Source organism: Melospiza georgiana, chromosome 6 (assembly GCF_028018845.1).
Source record: "Melospiza georgiana isolate bMelGeo1 chromosome 6, bMelGeo1.pri, whole genome shotgun sequence".
Taxonomy (NCBI): Eukaryota; Metazoa; Chordata; class Aves; order Passeriformes; family Passerellidae; genus Melospiza; species Melospiza georgiana.
The window spans coordinates 51,548,810-51,570,082 of NC_080435.1; the positions used below are offsets into that span (position 1 = coordinate 51,548,810).

At 45.3% G+C, this 21,273-nt stretch overlaps 1 protein-coding gene across 4 annotated transcripts in view; it reads right to left on the reverse strand.

Annotated features, from left to right (window-relative positions):
• Positions 1 to 21,273, reverse strand: part of BCL11B (BCL11 transcription factor B) — a 96,959-nt gene that overhangs the window by 66,811 nt on the left and 8,875 nt on the right. For all 4 annotated transcript variants that reach the window (XM_058025724.1, XM_058025722.1, XM_058025720.1 and 1 more), the window contains exon 2: positions 15,187 to 15,552. In XM_058025724.1, the coding sequence (XP_057881707.1) occupies positions 15,187 to 15,552 (366 nt within the window). The remainder of the gene's footprint in view (positions 1 to 15,186; positions 15,553 to 21,273) is intronic.

Genomic DNA, 21,273 nt, shown 5'->3' on the forward strand with positions numbered 1-21,273 from the left:
ACAGTCCCCTCCACTCTACACAGCTCTGCTGATGACAGCAAATATGCCACACTATATATATTTGTTTTATATAGGTACATAGGTATAGATATATACATGCACTATGCATTGCTTTGTCACATTTGCATTTACCCCATCTTGCAAAGGAAGCTGAACCCCTCACTCAAGTAGATGGTTATAAGGTCATCCAAGAATGCAGGGTCAGGAGAAGATTCAGACCAAAAATGAGAGTTCATCCTTTGCCTGCAACAGCAGAGCCAATGTTGTTAAATAAAGGCTTAGTTACCTCTCCTTCCCAGCTATAAAGCTCACTGTAGAGGGAAGGGAAAAAAAAAAAGCCAGAAAAATTTTGAAAGAAAACCCACTCCCATTTGTGGGGGGGGAATGGGACTTGGAATAACAGAAAAGTGAAAATGTCTAGTTACTATTATTACTACCTCCAGCACTTTCACCTCCACAAACAGCTTAAAGAAGGGCTTCTGGAACAGAAGTTCAACTTTCCTTAATCTGGGCTCTTAACTGCCAGGATCTGGTTAGATTTTCTCCTTTTCCAGATTTTAATACTTCTATTATATATTCCAATGGGGAGCGGGGGGAGGAAGAGTGGGAATCTCAGTGTCACTCTAAGGAAGAAGTCACCGGGTTTTGCGATCCAGCAGCTTCCTTGGCAGAGGGAACTGCTGGTTGGCATAATCCACTCGTTTGACAAAACTACTATTTCTGGGCACAGGCTCAAAAACAGGTAGGAAGCAAATGCTGAGAAATAAGGAAGTAAAAACAGCCAACAGATTTTTCACTACCAAGAACGCCAAGAGTAAACATGATTTATTTAGCTGTGTTTAACATGTCTCTTCTGCACTAGACTGCAGAAATCTGCTTGCATTTAGAGCAGGAGGAGGAGGAGGAGGAGGACGGGGGGAGGGGATGAAAAGGGAATCCATTACGGCGCTCCGCTGGTACTTTCTGAATTGTTCAGTCACACAGTTTTATGGAGTACAAGTATTTTCTAGCCCAAAATATATTCATGTGTCAGAAGAAAGCAGCACTAATCTGCTGTTAATTAACAAGCTGCTGCTAACAAAAGATGAAGGACCCAATTCATACAAACAATATTTACGTGGGTGTCGCATGATTTTGTCACAGATCTTTTCTCTTTTCCCTTCCCCCCCTCCCCAGTTCCCCCCCCCCCCCCCCCATCCTCTTCCTCAGCACCCAGTTGCAGGGACACAGAGCAGAGGAGTGCCAGCTCCTCTTGGGACCAACACCCAGAGTGGAGGTGAGGGCACAAGCCATGTCCCAACCCTGCCAAACTCAGACAAGGTCTCACCTGAGCCCCCCAGCTCTGGGGTACGTGCCCACCCACACAGGGAAGGGCCCTATCACATGTTCACAAGTAAATTTTCTTAGATCCTTCATTTATGAGGGAGAGGCCATCTCCTGGCACTGTGCCTACAGTGGCAATACTGCTGAGGCTCCATAAAGTGGCATGAAGCCTCCCATCCTCATCCATCCTCACCAACCAGTGCAGGCTGTGAGAGGGGATGGGAGACATCACTGCGTCCCCGGCGCCTGGCCTGTGATTTCATTTTTGTTTAATCTTTGCCAAGGAGTTTGGGGATGGGGGGAGCACACTGACAGCACAGAGGCTCAAAGGGATTAGGGCTTGTTCAAAAATACCCATGCACACACAAATGGGTAGGGCTGTGAGCAATGAACCAGAGGGCAGCTCTTCCAGCCACAGCTCTGCTGACCTTCCTTGCTCCCTGCTGGAATTTTGGAGAGTAGCACCTGTGGCCTCATCCAGAAGGGTGCTGAGCGCTGCAGGCTGCCCCAGGTCCCTGCTGGATGCAGCTGGGCACTTTGGAAAACAAACACATTCACAATCTTTTCTGCCTCCTGGGAAATGAGAGTGCATATCTCCTGTGGGCGTCTCAAAGCTGGTGCTGGCAAAGACATGGGAGAGTTAAAACCAACAGCAACTAGCACTAAAAATTCCTGGACTTGTTCCCCTGTCAGGAACAAAGCTGAGGCTGCAGGGTGGGAAAAAGGGCTGATGGTCCCCTGTGCTTCACCCATCAAACCACACCAGACTGTCCTACAGAAGGGATATGGGGGACAGGGTTTAGGCTCTGCTCTGCACTGTCACCACACAGCCAGGGCTGGGAGAAGCACAGGGACAGGAGGGTGGGAAACAGAAGTATTTCAGTGTGATTCTGGAAGTGCCAGGGTTCTCCCATCATGGCATGGTGGGGTGGTATGTCTGCTAGCACAGTTCTCTGCACACCCCAGTTAGTGTCTCACCCTCAAGGCCACAGCCTCCTCAGTGAGGAACAAACTCCACTGGAGCATACACACATCTGCCCTTCCTGGTTTTCTCTCTGTACCCTTACCCAAACCCCAAAATCATGGGATTTTTACTGCAAAAGTCACAGCCACTCTCTCAGCACATTCCCTAGGCACCCTGGCCAGCACCCAGCCCCGCCACTGGCTCCTTCCAGGACCTGCTCTGGCAGAAGCCTCTGAAAGGGACCAGCCCTGAACACAGGCTAGCATTGACTCTTCCTCACATCATCTCTTTGTGCATTTCCAGAGTGATCCCTGCCATTTCTAGACCAGAATTTTAACAAAGTCCTGGCGTGGGCATTTTCAAAGATCTATTCCTTTAATTATTTTTTTCTTGGCAGTGATACTTGAAACACTGACATCTACCATTTGAAGAGCAAAGAAAACACATTTAAACAAGCATCTTAAAAGAGCTAATGAAAAAAAAACCAGATACATATGTATTGTGTTCTCCACTCACTATCTCTCAAAGAAGTAAACCTTTCCAGATAGCAGGGAAGTCTCCCAAAAGTGAAGACAATAGCTGTTCCCAGGCTTCCTGCAGACGGAGTGAGGACAACCAGAGAATTGCCCCACCCGGTAACGCCTGCTGCAAGCTGCCAGCTGCCCGGAAAAACCCTTGCCCAAGCAGCCCCAAGGCCCCAGCCCACAGACTTCATCAATCCTGCTGGTCAGTCCTTCCAAAACAAGCAGGTGCCTTTGCTAGGGGCCTCCAACCACCACTGCATCCTTGACCTCCCTTGCTGAATTATTTCTAATGAATGTTACTGTCGGATAGGGAGCATTGAGGATTGAGGGTGCTTTTCCTTACCCAAACAGCAGACGTGCTATGGCTGAGGCCAGTCCAAGACAATGCATTGTCAAAAGCTCCCTGAAGGGATGGGTGCTTCTGGTGGCCAGTAAAAATGTCTTTTTGCTCCTGTGTACTAGCACTGCTAACAGAATACCCTGTTGTGCATCCCACTGGAGAATCAGCCCCAACCAGGAATCATCAATCAGTTTCAAAATCAAAAATAATGTGCATCACCTTAAATGATGAACTTGACACAATGAGGATAACATCCTTCAGTGGAGTCTGGGAGCTGGAGTGGGGGTTCAGGGTTTTTTTAGGAAATTTTGGGGGCTTACCATTTTAACTTCCTTCTTGCAAAAAGACCCTGTACCATAAACATTAATCAAACACCATATTCTGTCTTTTAGTCTTGAGCAATTATGAGTACAGTTTTGTGATCTTTAGCCATATTTACTGATACTCAAAGGCAGATTCTATCTTGTTAGATTGTTATAAATGGGACCCCAGGGAATCGGCACACAGGCGGAGGCAGATGTGAAAGAGCCTTCTCAGAGCTCGGGTGTGCTTCAGTTTTCTACTGCTAAAATTACAAATGTTTTGGAGAAAAAAAAATCCAACCAAATTCAGATTCCTCTGCCAGATCATTACAAAGAGCTGTCTGTAGATTACAAAAAAAAAAAAAAAAAAAAAATGAGGCCATTTTGCTGAACTTAATATTTTTTAAGGTTAACTGTTAAATTTCAAAGTGTGGTTGACATGTGCTGGCCACTTGCATGAACAAAAGTTTCAGAGACAGACAGAGAAAAGGTTTCTGGTTATAAACGATTAAGGAAAGAAACCCACAAATTCTATCTCATTCTCTCTTACTTAAATATGTTGTTTCTGCTCCAGACCTGTTTCATAATACCATAAAATAGAGGCATGTTTCTGACACTAGATTTGAGAAGCTGTCACATTAAAGGTAAACTTTTAATCTGCTAGAGACAAACAGCACACATTTTTACTTCCCAAGAAATAGCTCTTGAGAAATGTTTAAACAAGAATTTAAGAGCTGTGTGGTAAAGCCACATACAGGGGTCTCAGACAGCTACTGGGTTTGAGCTTCTTTTCTGTGTTGTTGCTTTTTTAATCCTTTAAATAACCCACTAAAAAGTAGACTTCTAGGAACAAAGTAACCAAGAGGCATGGTAAAGTGAACCTCCAGGCTTGCTTTTATTTCTAGTTAATGGAAAAGAAATGTTTTAACTGAAACACAGGCCTGAATTTCTAGCTGTTCATCTCCATCTTTTTATTTTCTTGGGACTCACAATCAAATACTTTTAAGAAGTTAATTGTGTCACAATTAGTAACACATTAGTCCTCCGATATTTTTAATAGCAACCCAGGTTTTTCCCCAAGGCGCTTAAAAATGGCAGGCTCGGCTATATTCTCCCTTTTTTAAAACTCCCATGCACTTTCTTCTTTAAAAAACTCCCACATGCATTTCACTTGGTCTGAAAATACCAGCACAGATCTTAATCCTGCAAACGCTTACAGACATGCTTAACTTTGTGCACATCAGTAATCCCGCTGACTGCAGAGGGCCGCTGGCGCACCTACGGCTCGGTGCAGCTGAGGATGGAATCCGGCCCAAGCCAATGGCAAAACCCCCATTGACGTCAGTAAGGTTGTGCCTTGACATCCAGTTTGTTGCAGGATTGGGACCATCCTCATTTCAAGGTACTTTCCCAAAATCTATTTTGGTTTAGTTTTTTGGCTGGTTTTTCTTTTCTCTCTCTCATTTTCTCTTTCTGCTCTTTCTCCCCCTCACCTCCTACACTCGCTCTTGTGGGGCCTCATATTGAGACCACTTGAAAACTTCTGCCTTTCAAATCCCTCCGTGAGGAAAACCCCCTCGCTGAGACAGGAAACATCCTTTGCAGGTAAAGCTGAAAGAAACTATTTTGCTCCACTGTGTGCATTTGAGTAAACTAATTAAAACCTGGGAACTTGGGTTCCAACTGATGCCAAGAAGCAATCATTAATATGAGCTGAAGTGAAATGGGAAGCTCCAGACATTTAAAATCTGTCAGGGAAAAAAAAAAAAAAAAAAAAGAAAGAAAAAAAAAGTGGAGGAAAGAGGGAAAGGATGTTTTGTAATTTTTGCCAAAAAGTCAACTCACTGCAGCTTGAACTGCATGGGGTTAAAAGACATTTGGGGGGATGCTATACAATGAGGGGATAAGCCCTGGTGAAAAGCAGGGGAGGCGAGCGGCGGCGGGCAGCTCGGAAGCGTGGTGGTGCTGTGAAGAGCAGGCAGAAGTGAGCAAACCAGCTGAACCGCTTGCAGAATTAATCAGTAACAAAGAGACTAGAGCTGTTGGCGGGCTTCAGCCCTTGAACCTGGACTCTGCTCTATAAATTTCAACTTGGAATGGCTCTCTACTTGTTGAAAGACAGGTTGGCTCCGGGCCAAGACATAGGGGGAAGAAAAAAAAAACAGAAGAAAAAAAAAAATTCCTTCTTGCTCAGGAAACTTCCCTTCAGTTTCTAACTCTTTTTATGAGCTAGTAATAGGGTAGTCTAGAAAACGGGAAACAAAAAGTGGGTCTTGAAAGGAAAAAATGAACCAGAAGTTGGTTTAATAAGGAAAATAAAACAAGTAGGTGCTAAGTTCAAATCTGGATTTTGTCTGCACACAAGTACATCAGCTCTAATAGAAGACTTCAGAGCACCTCGGCAATAATTCAAAGGAGACTTTTACAGTTACATTAGCTGACTACAGGTTTGACTCCGAAAATAATAAATGTCTTAAAAGAGGAAGAGGTCTGTTTAATCCTTGTCTGCAGCCTCATCTTGATCTTGTTCTCTCCTCCCCCACCACTCCACCTTGTTTAAATGACCATTACAAAAGCAGTGTGGTATAAAAAAACATGTAGAACCATCATTTATTCAACAGCATCCTTTCTTATTTTTCCCCTCTCTAAACAGGGCTGTGCAGGAGAACTGATGCTTTCCTCAAGCTCTCCTCACTGCCAAGGCAGTCTCAGCCACAAATACCTTGCTGCCGCCGTGCTTTCCCAGCACGAGAGACAAGGAGCGGGCTGGAGCAGAGTGAGGGGCTGGAGTGCAGAGGGGGGGAGCTGTCAAAATGGGAAGAAAGAAGGCAAACATCTATTCAGAGGCCAGATGCGCTGAGCAAGGTCAGCTGCAGAGACACAGCCCTTTGCAGCAGCGATGCAATTACATCCAAAGGCTGCACAGCACAGAGAGCCCCACAACCTGCATGCAAGGGCTGGACTGCAGGGTCTGGGGCAGCTGGAGGAAGGTCTATAACGATTTTAATTGCTCTTCCAAGATGCTAAAAGGTAGATGAGATGCTCTTTAACTAGAGCAGAAGGGTTGATGCTCTGTACTGCTTGCAAGAATACATGCAGATAAATTACCCTAACGAGAGAATGGAGAGAGAAACAGGGTAAGTGCCAGCGGTGATCAAAACATGAAATAAAATAGTGAAACAAGATGCAGCTTAATCACAACATGGAGGACAAGGATACAAGATCTTGTCACCAAAAGTGGCTGTTAAGGTAAATTAGATTAATCACTCCCAGCTCTCTTCCTCTCCAAACTCCCTTAATTTTAAAGAAGAGGCTGACTCCTGTGAGGCTGCACACCATCCAAGACTGCTGGACATTTAAAGCTATATACGTAGCATGCCTGCTACAGACACGCATCCTGTACTTCCACTTTCCAAGAAAACTGGGATCTGCTACTTGGTAGGTCTTTTCCATCTGCAGCTTTTATGACTCTGCCGAGGGACCAGTGAGCAGGGTCCCCCTTTTCTCGCTCAAGAAATATGCTACCAAATGCCAGAAGAAGGAGAGAGTTTAAGAGCTGTTGGACTTAACAGTGGTTTGTGCTGATCACCCTTGAATCTTTCTGCAAAGGCGTACATGCAAAGAGAAAAAAACAACAACCACTAAGTAACCACTTCACATCTGCCATTAACGTTATTAAACTCCTTACAAGCAGTATCTACCCCACCTTCCCCACTACACACAAACATACACACACCCCCGAGCTCTGCAGCACAGCAGCTAGGAGCCAAGACAGCTCTCCTCTCCTCACTGCAGCAACCACATTCATTCCTGTTAAGGGGTTAACGATTCATTTCCACTACTTCTCTCGAGAAAACCTACAATGAAAACATTGGCTCACGAAAGCGTTCTCACTGCCAGAATGCCACAGCGCGAGTGAAAAGTCCGTTTTGTTTTCATTACATCTCTGGGATTTCCGGCTTAACTCCTGAGCTTAGACACCAAATCCCTAGATACCCCACCCACCCAGTTTTTCTTCTTTTTTTTTTTTTTTTTTTATAACATTTCTACTGCACGGCCCACCAATTACCATTTGGAGGGTGGGAGGGAATGGGGAAAAGAAACCATGCAGAAAAGGATGTTCTCATTGGAGGGAGCACACGCATCTCCCAAGACAAGAGTTACCCAGTTTCTCCTGGCTTCTAGGATTTTCTGCTGAGAAAAATGGTTTTATTTCTACACCTGGCCTCTCTCCTCTATTTCTTACCCTGCAGGCTCCCATCTTCCCACTCGGCCACTGAAGCCAGTGCTGAAAGTCAGCCCCAAATCTATGCCCTTTGAAGTTATGCGACATGACATAGAAATCCAAGCCTTTCTTGTACAAAAAGTATGATTACTTCACAGAGTTGGGCTTTTTTTTCTCCAGTTATGATAGAAAAATGTTCCAATCTCAGAAAAAACCCAGAAAGGTTCAACCTTTATGTCACAGCTGATTTGGTCACTGTGCGTATAGGCAGCACAGTTCAAACACTGGCTGAGAAAGAAAAACAATCTATGGAAAACACATGAAGGGAGACAACCTCATGCTATAGCAACACTTCTGTCCTGCTCAAGCAAAAGAACCACTTCTGTGCCTTTAAGTATTTATCCACCATTGTAGAAGAGCATCATTGGAGGCAGCTTTTCTCGTTTATAATACTTCCACACACCTGGCTTTCCTTTAGCTACATCCCAATCCAAAACTCCCCTGCAAACACATACAAATTCTTCCTTGCAGTCAACACTCCAACAAGCACGAGCATATTGCTATTTGTGGCATCCACACAAATGCCAAAGCAGTCCACAAGCTGGTTGGGCACTACTTTTACTTTGCTCTTAAAAGTTGCTCACAAAGTTGTCAAGAAAAATGAGGAAGGGCTGGCTGAACAGTGCCTTTTCACCATTCACTGTTACTGCTGCCTATGAAAATCTACCAATCTTTCCATGGTTAATAATAACCAGATATGCATACAGTTTCTTGACACATGACTCAAGTAATTTCACAAAAGGATTTAAATAAGGGCCAAAATGCCACTTTGTTGGGTGACATTTTTAGTGGGTTTTAACTCTGAGTAAGTCCAGAGTTCTTCCATTGAATTAAAAGAGGCTAGCAGCAGTGCCAACGTGGTACAACAAGCAAGTTTTGCTCTTAAAGAGTGACTCCTCACATGCATTCACCCCAGAGCAAGAAGACCAGCTGTGTGTACTGAATGACCTTCTTAAATCCCCTCTCATCAGCCTGCAAAATGGCACTTCTGTCGGAAAGGTTTTACCCAGCATTGTCACTCATAAAACTGAAGATGACTATGACTAGGAGAGATTAGAGAGGGAGAAATAACAGCAGCAAGCTCCTGTTTCTCAGTACGGCACACCATGCACTCGGGGGCAGGTCCTCCCTTGTGCCACCCAGCCAATCCAGCAGGGTCCTGCTGGTTTCAGGGGAATTACCCCAGGTGAAACGGGGGCACAGCAGGGTAGACTGGACCCCCATCACACCTGCAGCCTTGTGGGAATTCTCCTAACCACATACAGGGCACAGAGGATAACTTTTAACTTTGAAAAATGGGATGATGAGAAGAACAAAACAAAAAGCGAAGATCAGCAGGGAGAATCAAGAGCATAATATGCTCAATATTTTTTTTTTTAATCTGCTTTTAAAACTCAGTGTGATTAATTTCACTCTTTACTGGCAGATGCCACAAAAGCCTTGGTGCCTGGCAGGGCCAGACCCTGGGCAGGACACAACTGGGACGAGCTGAGGTGGCAGCAGGGAGAGGGTGGTTGGTGGCCTTGGGCTGGGTCGGAGCTGAGGGTGCTGGAGTGGGGCCCCAGGGTGTGGTGCAATTCAAACAAGGGGAAGGAAGAGTTTTGTAACTGTCAGGTTTCTCACCTTTAACTCTTGCCGGGGTCAGCAGGGTCGCCTTGGTGACTTGCTGCCTCGGTGAGAGACACTGGAACCACTGCCCTGCGGCTGCAGCCCTGGAGGTGACGTGCTGACAGGCACCCTCCACGCTGCCCTCTCCTAGGAGCTCCCACAGGGGCACAATCATGTTCCTTGGAGAGCCCCGTGCTGACCTCCACCAGCAGCCTTAAAACTGTAAGCCACCAACATTTCAGCAGCCCTTGTTGAAGCTGGAAGCCTCAGCAAACCAGGGGAGGGCAGCTGCCACTGCAGGCGGCTCCTGTGGCCTCAGGGTGCCTTGTCGCCAGAGGAGAGCCAAGCTCCCCAGGCATGCCCTCCACCCCCACCCAAGCAGGTGCAAGCAGGGCTCTGGGTGAGATCATCCTGCCTGTTTTTCTCTCCACACCCCAGCAAGGACCTCAACAAGGTCCCAGGGGCTGGAAGCTTGCTCGTTAACCCACTCTCAGGGCACTGTCAGTTGACACCTTCCTTGTGTCATGTGTCCTCCCCTTACTGTTCAGCAACACCAATTAGCAAAACGTGTTGCTAAATACCTGCTGAAGCAGCAAAGGAGTAGGAGGAGGTGACCAGGTAACTCCTCTGCACTCAGGAAAACCCTAGCAAATTCAAAGGCAGAAACAAGCCTGGAAAAGCCTCATGAAAAGGATTGTAGCTGAGTTTCTCAAGCACTGTCACCACATACTCCTAGAAGCCTCTTTTTCTTCACGTATTGTTTTCTCCTCGCCTCACTTTTAGAAGTCACCCCTGCAAGATCCATTACCGCAGGGAGGTTCTGGTATCAGCACCTGGTGCCATGACAGCCTTGGGAAGGGGACAGCCACCAAGCCCTGCTCCAGCTCAGCTTCAGAGCGCCTCTTCCCAACCTGCCTGATGTCACCGTGGCAGTCCTTGGGCTGTTTCAGCTCTCCTTTCCCTCCCCGCACGTGTGAAGGCATCACGCCGGCTGTCTGAGTCCTGCAGCTAAATGTGGGTGCACGGGTCCATAATGGTACATTGTAAGAGAATGTCTCAGGGTAGGCAGCAATAATAATTAGCTGTCAAGATTTGAAAAAAGGATAATCCATGCCATTGAGTTAACAGTCACTCACACAACACACATGGATTTAACTAATCTTAATTTGGAGAAAAATAACAATTCTAAATATATCAAATAGCCCATTTCATGGCAACCTGCAGCGGTGTTTATCTCTGGCTTCCAGCACATGCGAGTTATTTAGTTTCTCTCACTGGCAGTTTTACCATTCAAAAGCCTGAAATGAACATTCATGGAGCAGGGGTTGCAGTTAAATCCTGCCTCTGACAGGGAGCCTTTTTTCATGATGTACATCTAGTACAATATATGGAGCCCAGCACTGGTGGCCAGGACAGGATGAATGAGAAATTCCAATCACCCCCCTCCCCTCTCCTAGCACTATCTTTGCAAGAATTATCTCACCATCTTAGTGAACCTGTGCTGCTGCTGTAGTTTTATGTTTGTGAAGATCTGCTGGCCTGAAGGTGCAGACCTGCCAGTGAATCTGGAGAAGGTCTGGTCCAAGTAGTGCCTACTCCACAGAGGCTCCCTCCTCTTTGCTGGGGTGCTTAGCATTAAAACCACTAAGCATTCAAATCAAGCCGGCTGGTACTTTTTTTTGACTTTAAGTTTCAGAGAATCTTGCTAACAAACAGAGCACAGGGCCACGGGGAAGAGATGAGATACCATCAGTGAAACGACAGTGGGAGCACCTTCCCAGGTCATTCTTCAGCCAGGACAGCTCACCTGGTTATGCCCAAGATCTGATAAATATGAAAGATAAAAAGACGTATGAAATACAACAGTGGTCTATTTTTTTCCAAAATACCTGCCAGCAGTGAAATAAAAGAAGCAGTGACCGATAACTGCTTGCCAACTCATTGGCCTGGTTATGTTTTGCTGTGCAACAATCTGGTACATCTCTTCGATACTATCACACCCTCTGTACAAGAGGCAGAACTGATTCTCAAACAGGTCAGCCAATTTGAAAAACAGGAAAAAAAAACCTTCACAGGGCAGACTGCTCCTAAGCAAGTCACGTCCTCCCAGTGCCAGCTGACATGCTACCACACATCTTACGGACAGTGGTAACTAAATGAAAACACCTCCAAAACTTGGATTTGCAAGTTACCAGTCAGGGAGAGATGACAGATTTCATTATCAGAAGATCTTTAAAAGCTGATTGCAGAGACAAAGTTGCCTTTGTTTCCACTGGAATATAGAAATGTCTGTCGGAGATTTGTGTTGCATACATAAAAATTCTCGTGGGCTCGTGAGTTCTGCCTCAACGTGTCCCTCAAAGCAGCACAAGGTCTGTTGTGTGGTCAAGAGGCATTCAGTGACTGGGGCAAGAAGAGCTACCAAGAAAGTAAAGAAAAGAGAGGAAGAAAGACCTGGGGAGCACGCTGTGCCAGGATGAATAGTGAGCGCGGTTTCTGCATCCCAATATCCTCACACCCAGAGCTACGAGAGGTACAACGGCAGAGCCAAGCTCAGCACTTGACATACCCGCAGAGCGTTCAGCCTTGGGAAGCTGCAAGGTCTGGTGGCTTAGTCACACCACAGAAGGCTTTACAATTCATTCTGACCAAATAAGAAGGTCTGCAAGAATAACACAGGATCAAGGAGAGGAGCTGAAACCTCTTCGAGGACAGCAGTGGTGGCAGCATATTTCAGGGAGCCGGAGTGGCGAGTGGGTGATTTCTGGTTTCCCTCTTCAAATACAAAGACTCAATTATCTTTGAACAGCTTGCTTTACACATGAATTGACACATTTATTTTACAATAAATAACTGAAAGTTATCTATGTTTCCTTTACTGTTAATCTACACAAAGAAATAATAAACAGAGCTTGTCTACAAAAATGCAACTACTGCAGTCCTCAGAATTCAATTAAGCTAAAATAATTAATGCTTCCACCATATTAAATTACTTTATACATTTGAGCCACTGAAGTTTTTTTTTTTATTCTTTAATCTTTTTCGCCTTTTTATTTAATAAAAAAAAAGTTAGTTTCAAAGGGGGGGGGCTGGCTAGGAGGGGGAAAAAGAACATGATTTGCTGTTAAAATGTAATGGTCTCCTTTAGCTGACACAGCATGTAGAGTGTTTTGTGCCTTTGATTAAAATAACATTTTAAATGCTTTGAACAAACATATCTCCCCATACTTCTAAGGGATTATTTTACATATTTCTTGGTGGAATAAAGAAATTCATTCTTCCTGTCGCAGTACAGAAAGGCTAAGAATATCTTTCGTCACATATAAAGTAAAAATACTGTAGGCTGTTGCATTATTACAAAAAAAATAAAAAAATAAAGAGAGGGGGTGGCAGGGTAGGAGAAAGCTGCCTTAGAGATTAAGTTTCCCTTTTATGAAATCGTATTTAGTCTCTTTTTTTAACAAATCTAACAACAATGCTCTACAGCCGCTCACTGGGAAATACCTTTAATGTTAAATGCAGATTCTGATTTTCTTGGCTAATGCAGAAAGCCTTTCTATTGAAATATAAATAAGGGGTTTGGTATATCCCACTAAAGCCTTTCCAGTGAATGACTTCTGTGGGTTTTTCATGGCTACCCTCCATGGCTGTAATGTGAGGCTTTTATCCTACTATTGAAAACTATCCGCTGCTATTAAAAAAAATATGGAAGGACACTGCACCTTTTTATCTCAGAGCTGGGCTCCTAATTGAGAAAGTATTATTACAGCACTGTTTAGTGGATGTCCCTATCTCCATGCACTGCTGAGAAAATGCCAATCAAATGATAAACCCTTTTATTTTTCTCAATTCAAAATCTTTCCTACATATTTTTCATTTGATACTCAGTTTAGTCTGAAAGAGATTAGGTGCTCCAGATTGGCTTTTAATTTTTTTTATGCCTTTTCCACGTGTGAACATCTCCTTCATGACCTCCCAGAAGATTTTCTGCATGGCAAAAGCTTTGGTTATGTTGTTGCTGACCCACAGAAGATGGGATGGGACAGCATCCTCTGCTCTGGGCGTATCCCTTGAGGTACTGTGGACTGAACTTGGACAGAGATTAGTAAGAGATGAGCTCTGGACTGCAACTGCAGCAGAGCTCTCCTAAACCAGCCTTACTAAGCACTGCACACCCTCTGCAAGGGGCTGAGCACCATCAGCTTGCACAGAGATCAACAGCTTTTGGGAGTGCTCAGCACCACCCAGGCAGCCTTCAGCAGATGAGGGAAGGTCCTGAATATTTCCCTTCTGCTCCTACCAAATGGAAAGGAAATCTAGCCCTCAAATCTGCTACACCATGATGCAATCATCTCTACCAAGAAATGTATTCACGACTGCAAAAGGATGAAGAGAGCTGAAAAAGGATGAGGAAAAGACGGGGTCAGGTCTCACGGTAGGTTTGATTCCAATGCTGCAGCACAGGCCTGCCACAGCTAATGCTCCCAGAGCTGACAGCTGCCCCATGTCAGGGTGGTGGCTGCACCCCAAAAAATATTCTCAGAAGAAAAGAGTGTAGTCAATGGGAATTATACACCCTGTCCTAAAAGACAGGAGGTCCAAAGCCTGCAGCATTTTAAAGCCTACACCCTCAGTGATGTGTTGCCCAAGCCTGTCAGATGCTGGGGACTGGCTCAGACATCTCCAACACTAAAGGCAGAAATCTCTTAAGCTTCAGTTGTAAAGATGGAGCCTCTCACCTGTCTTCTGGGGATCCCCTCATGGGAGCATCTCTGCCACAGGCAGGATCCTGGACTGTCAGATCTAATCCCATAGGACAATTCCTAGATAAATCGGGATAGTGGCAGCAAAGGCAGATTGTCACTGGTCCTCTGCATGGGATGCAGTCGGTTTGAACAAAAAAGGCCCGTTTGAGGGGAGATCCTGCTGTGTAACATAAAACCCCCACTCACTAGCAGGGAGGAGAGTCATCCTTTCACCACTGCAGAGGGGAAAAACACCCTGCTTGATGGAAGAAACCCCATGCCAGGCACTCTGCAGGAACCACTGCACACCACCTCACCTAGGTGGATAATCATCACCTGCCTGCCCACGTCTGAGGGGGGGAGGCCCACTGAATGAACGTTAACTTCACCACATGTGAGAGTTTTAGAAAAAGAAATGCCTGCAATTTGCTCACCCAGGCCAGCCTGTGCCCTTGTATCCTTATTCAGAAGATCTCTTTGGGGCATGCATGAGAGTGGAGGTGTTACCCACCCAACCCAAGCCATCTAAATAAACCCAGGACAGGCAGCACAGGCAGCAGTGCAGGCCAGGAAGCTGACATCTACCACAGGGAATGAAAAATAAAGGATTTAATGAAGCCTGCTTTAGCCCTCACAAAAAAAAATATCTTCTTTCCACTACCAGTCAATGGGAAGAGGATTTTTCCTAGCGTCAAGACGCAGCCCTTCCCAGTGAGTCTGCATGTGACAAAGGGTATCTGGAACAGGACTGAACTGGGCACCTCAGCAAAGTCTCCTATCCCTCTGCCACTCCTACTTGCTTAAGGATGCTCCTGAAATGTTTTCTGACCCAAACTTTCTGCCTTTTGCCAGATGTACAGACTGCTCCTTAGCTCTTCCAGCTGCCTGAGAGGCCCCTTTCTCCAGCAGCTGGCCCTGCACAGACAGCTACAAAGAATTAAACAGGGCATGGACAGCCCTGCAGAGTCGTGAGGATCCTCCAGATGGATGGCACCTATAAAGACGTGTTGCTGAAGCCTGTTTCGTGGCACTTTCTAGAGGACTCTAGTTAAAAGATTACCTAGGCAAGTTGATTGAGTGTAAAACGTGCTGTACCTGCAATGTTCTCCTGCTTGGGGCAAATTCCTTTTGTAGGCGTGAGAAGACGGTCTTCTTCATCGGGTGTGACTTGGATCCCGATTTCCACTGGCTCTGACACTTTCCTGAGCTCGGCGCGTGAGGAGGGGGGAGGGCTGCTCTTATCCATGCTCTTTTCATAGCAGACACCACCAGTGCCATTGCACTGTTTTCTCTTGTGCTCTATAAAAACCAAGATGTCTCCCAGCGGGAAGTTCATCTGGCACTGTCCGCAGGTCAGCAGGTCGGGGTCTGTCCCGCCTGCGGCGATGCCGATGCCGCCTGGGTCTGCTATTGCCAGGCTCTCGTCCTCGTCGGCCAGCGCCGGTTCCACATGGTCGGCCTCTGCTTTGCATGGACAAGGAGAAAGAGGGAGGAAAGGGGCGAGGGGAAAAGAGAAAGAGATTGCTTTGAGTGTTCACAGACTCTGAAGGATGCATCACCAGAGGCCCGGCCTCCCCGCACCCCCCTCAAAGGAGCCAAGCCTGATTAGATCTTTCTTTTATTTTTCAGCTTTTCCGCTCTCCCAGAATGATTTCAATATATTTTGCAACCAAGCCTGCCTGAAACAAAATGGAAAGGCTGACCTGGCATAGCTTTCTTGACAGCTCCTTCCCACTGCTGCCAGCACTGCAAGGATATCAGCAAAGAGCCATTTTGCAAGCGTTCGAGCCCCGAGTCACATTCTGAAATAGTTCCTCTCTTTTTATCCCACCTTCTCATTCCCTCCCTGTCTCCCAGCCATCTGGCCAAGGCCCCATCCAGCAAAGCTTATGCACCCAAGTCTTTCCTTCTTTTTCAGGGAGAGGGGAAAAGCTTTTATGCACCCAACTAGCAGGATTGGGCTCCCCACAACACACAAAATTAGCACCACCTTGTCCCATTACAGAGTTACCAGCAAGATTAAATGACCACCCATTAGCAGAAATTACAAAAAAACTACAAGCAAGACTAACACAAGCAGGGTATGGTCTCGTGAGCAGTTAAGGGGTTTCAAAACTGTGTACAGTGGGAAAGGGAACGAGGCACTTATTTAACACACTGGAATATTGGCTGAGCCTGAAATATTCCACTCTATTTTTCCAATGCCAAAAACCCTGCCATTGCTACATAGACTAATAAAAGATTTTGTTTAAATCTTGTCCACAGACATGTTGAATTTCCTACCTTTACCCCCAAAGACTGGGAAAGAATTTCTGGGTGACTTGAATCATTTTCTAGGAAATATGTAACTTTTCATGTCACAATTAATAAAACACAGTATGTTTTAAATCAGCATTTAGAAGATAATTTTTACACTATAAAATAATTGTGGATCACAATCCATTCTTGGGGCAAAACATGTTTTTTTGTTGTTTTCTCTTATTCTGCCATGTAACTGCCAAATCATACAAACCTTGGACTTTACTCAGGCAAAATTTCCACTGACTTTTGCCTAAGGCTGGTTTGCCTCTGCAAGGACTATAGGATTTGGACTAAACAAAACAGAGGAACTAACAGTATGTAAATCAGTGACTGAGACCTCTAATCGAATCAGGATTAAAGGAATAGGATGAAAAACATTCTCTATTAGTTTCCTCATGGATTTCCTGGGAAAAGTAAGTAACACGAATATCTCAAAGAAGTAAGACTGTGAGAGACAGATGTTATAATTCAGACCTGGGCTCTTCTCCACTCTGAAAACAAAAGGATTTTTGTCCCACTCTACAGCAATAAAAAAATAAAAATAAAAAAAAAAAAAACCAAAAACCTAAAAACAAAATTAAAAAAATAAAAAGTAAGAAACATATAGAAAAGGGGCAAGAGGTAGAAGGTAGAATGCATTGCCTGGCAACTAAAATGGTTAAGCCTCGAAAAAAGGTAGTTTAGAAAAAGAATCACTCCCATTTCTGCCTTCCAGAATAAATAACTGATCAGCATATCTACCAGCTGTATTACAAGTTGCATCAGAGCTCTCTAACAGCAAAGCAGAGAGTGGCAGCAGCAGCGGCAGCAGAAAAGGACGGGGACCCCAGAGCAGTGCCCAGGCATGGACCATCCTGCTGGAGCCAGCCATGGGCACAAGGAGGCTTATGCTTCCCAACTCACCCATTCTGAAAATCATTAATTACCGTTTTCCTCTTAATCTAGGTTTAAAAGGAGTTTGAAGACAATGCTAAGCAATTAATTCACCAATTTATATCATGAAAAGATGTCTCCTTGCCTTAGTGAAAATGTGACTATAACCCTGTGCTGAAAAGGCACTGCTGGGGAAGGGAGCGGATACCTGCGAACAGTGTGTCACGATGCAAAAGGTAATTATTTAGTGCTGCAGTTCCCTTTAATGATCTAACATTGAGCAATATTGTTTATATTGAAGAGAGCTTGCACCTTTAATTACCAATTACATATACATCATTTTAGAGCCAAAAGAAAAGGACTGTGAAAAGGGTCTTTTAGAAACGTGCACGCAATTTGTAGCCAGAATTCCTATTAAGGGGGAAGAGTGTGTCAAAATATTTAAAAAAACTGTACAGAGAGGCACACACAGGCACGAAGATACACAAGTGAGAGATGGGACAAAGAGCTGGAAAAGACAACACGAAAACAGGAACTGAACCAAGGGTCGTAAGAATAAAAGATGGCACGGGAGAAAAATGCTTGTTACTACTTTCACTAACATTCCTGTAAATCCTTTTGATTAAAGTCTGTGTCTTAAATTACAAAGGCTGAATTTTGGCATTTATATATATGTAACAAATATAAAGAAAGCACGGATCTCAACTTTATTATATTTTTGATGTGAGGATTTTTTTTTTTTTTGCCTGTGATTTAGATCGTGCTCTTCTGAAAATGTAGCAAAATTGCTGCAATTGATAAGGGTCCTGACCAGGCGTCTGTGGAAACATGAAGGAGGTTTGAACAGCTAAAGTGTTACGAATTTTTTCTTTTCAGTTCTACACTTCATTTGAATATTAGTTAAATCCACATATGCCTATTCGCTTACACTCGCTCACTCTCTCTTTCCAAGGACTCTGCAATGGCACTTTTTTAAAATAACATCTGGTATTCCTTCATATTTTGGCAGTCGTCACATCACCAAAAATCAGCTTTTCGTTTTCTTGGTACGCCGAGCCCTCGTGATCAGTAGTAATTGGGTTTCAAACTATCAAAAGATTTTTTTTTTTACTCAACTCTATTTCTGATTTGAGCTTAATAAATCATCAATCATGCGACCAACTATTCACCCAACAATGCGAAAGCTATATTACATCCCCTTATTCACAACATGGAAAACAGACATAAAAGAATGAAAAACAAAATACTGAATAGATCTTCAAATGCATTTTATCCATGTCAATTTGCATTTATTTTTTTTACACAGAATAAAAAAAAAACACAAGAAAGAAAAGGCTTCCTATTGACAACTCAATTAAGCCATTAAAGTAACATTACAGTAACTATATTCAAGTAACATTACAGGAGAGATTTAAAACCCACAAAGGGAAAGAGAAAAAAGCCTGCGAGTCCAGCCCATAACGCATTGGGTCATGCCTGGTTAATACAACAGCCAAGATCTTAGGCTGTTTAAGGAGCCCTTTAATACCAGTGGGGCAATTTAGGCCAGTCTCAATCTAAATTTCTGACTCTGCTTGTGTCTGTGGGTTTAAAATGAGTCGCTTCACATTATTTGAATTTAACTCTGTGGTTTTATTGCTGTTGTTGGTAGATGGGTTTAGAGGTAGGAGGGTGTTTATTCACAAGTATTTATTTTAAGTTAATTTTTATTTTTAAGAAGGAGAAATTAGGCCACACAAAATAGGAGGAGGGAAAACATCTCATGTCGCTTACATGGGAAAAGTAAAAAAAAAGCAAATGAGCTATTTCCAGCCAGGACTCGTGCCCTGGTTCTTTCAGGCGTGTTAAGGTGTGCCCAGTATTTTCCCTGCATCCAGAGATTCCTACACAGAGCATTGCCTTGGCACTGCCTGCCTAGGGAGCACAGTGAGTTGGCAATGGGCAACCTTTGGAGACATGAGTGACACAGTTGTTATGTGATGGCTTTCTGAAATTAAAGCAATCGGACAATCTAAATCATTTGCTTTACTCAAAAAAAAAAGTGTTACACTTGCTGACTGGACTCTAAGCAGCATCTCCAAAGTCTCTGGCTTGGAGATACCACACCAAAATACAGTGGACAAAACTCTTAATTCCATAAAGGCACTGTCACAAAGCCACCAGCGCTCCTGCTCCAGCGTGGTGACATCATTAGAGCATATGTGCCCCATGCAAACAATGCTCTCATGCCCAGTATTAAAGTGAATGCAAATGCTAACTACTTTCTGCCTGTCAGTTGTCTCAAAATCTTACCCATTAATAGTGGAAAAGACTGTTTTGCTAAAAGTCATTTCCAAGGCTTTAAAGGACAGACCCATGGATGCTTGTTCACAGAGTTTGGGTGAGGCTGGGTCCAGACAGCAATCATTTATTTTCTTGGATTTTTATTGCTTCACAGAACCAGGGTAAGAAAGGATCTAGAAGTTGCCAACCTATTCTTTTCCTTATTTTTCTTGTTCTACAGTATCAAAATGAGGCAAAGGGGGCAGAGGAAATGTTTTGGTGTGGGGCCAAAGTGTTGCATGTGAAGCTTCCCCCCCATGGCTGCTTTCTGCACGAATCAATAGCGGGGTGGTGGAGGCAAGAGCTGCCAGTGCCTTCACTGCAGAGGTGCTGCTGGGTGCCCTGCCTGCCCCAGCACCATGCCACAGCCTCTGTCCACCCTTGTGCCCACCTGGGGGACAAGGCACAGGCTACCCCAGGGGCCACTCTGCTCTGGGACAAGCTGGGGGAGCTCAGAGTCCACCACAGGGACACAGCTCCTGGTGGCCAGGTACGGGATACTGCCTAGAAATGTGCTGCAGCACGTCAAGTGCTCTGTTCTCCTCAGTCACTGCGGTCTTGAAGGCACAGCCAGAGAGAGCTCAGCCTAGTTGGGGAGCGAGCACAAAGGACTGACTTGCTCTTCAGGGTGTTGGCCCAAAGCAGGCCTGAAAATTATGTCCCTTCAATCAACACCCACATGTCACATTTACTGTAACATCAACATGCTTAACGGAAAGTAGCTCGAATCACACGCTCTCAGGCTGGGTTATCACCGAGATCGGTGTCAGGATCCTTGCTGCACAAAGACTAACGCTGCTCAGAGCGGGCAGTGCGGCTCTTTGCCGTCGAAGTTTATCAATAACCTGCCTCCAGAGCATCCCAGCAGCTCCCTGCAGCCACAAGGTGCACAGCTGAGATTACGCCTACATATTGCACCAGCATCATCACACTCAGCGGTACCAAGCACCGCTTATCTGACACCAGTTTTTAATTTTTCTGAAGACTGCAAAGCAGTTGTTTGTGGTATTTAATTTTTTTTCCTAAATGCAAGTCTGAGGCTGAGTTTGCCAAAAGAGACAACTCGACGGAGAAGCCCCCAAAACACAGGGGACCGCACTGTGCCTCGCTTCTCCGGCATGTGTGCAGAGTGCACAAAGGCAGCCGGAGCAGCGGCGGGCGAGGCTGTGCCCCTCCGTGCCGTGCGAGCGCGGCCCCGGTGCGGCCGCAGAGCCGCGGTCCCGTCCCGTCCCCGGCGCCAGGTGCGGGCGGCAGCGGCAGCGGAGCGCGGCAGGTGCCGGGCCCGGGGCGGGATGCAGCGGCCGCCCCTCGGCACCGCACCGCACCGGCACCGGCACCGGCGGGACTCCGAGGGTGCAAGAAATGACCCGGCCACTCCAAGGCTTCGGCACCCGCAGAGGGCTGCGAGGGGAAGGATGTGCTGCAGCACTGCTACTTCAGACACCTTCTGCAGAAAACGGAATCTCTCAAAAAGCAGTTTAACCCTCACAGCAGTTTAACCCTACACACCTGAGGCAGAACAACCCCAAGCGTTGCCACAAAGAGACACTCAACACATCAGGATTTAGGGAAAAGAAGTAGGGAAATGACATAATAACCATGCCGGAACCCAAATAGGACAAAAGACAAGAATATCCCAGAATCTGCACAAATCTCCAACACTTGTCAGATGTTACTTCTTCAGAA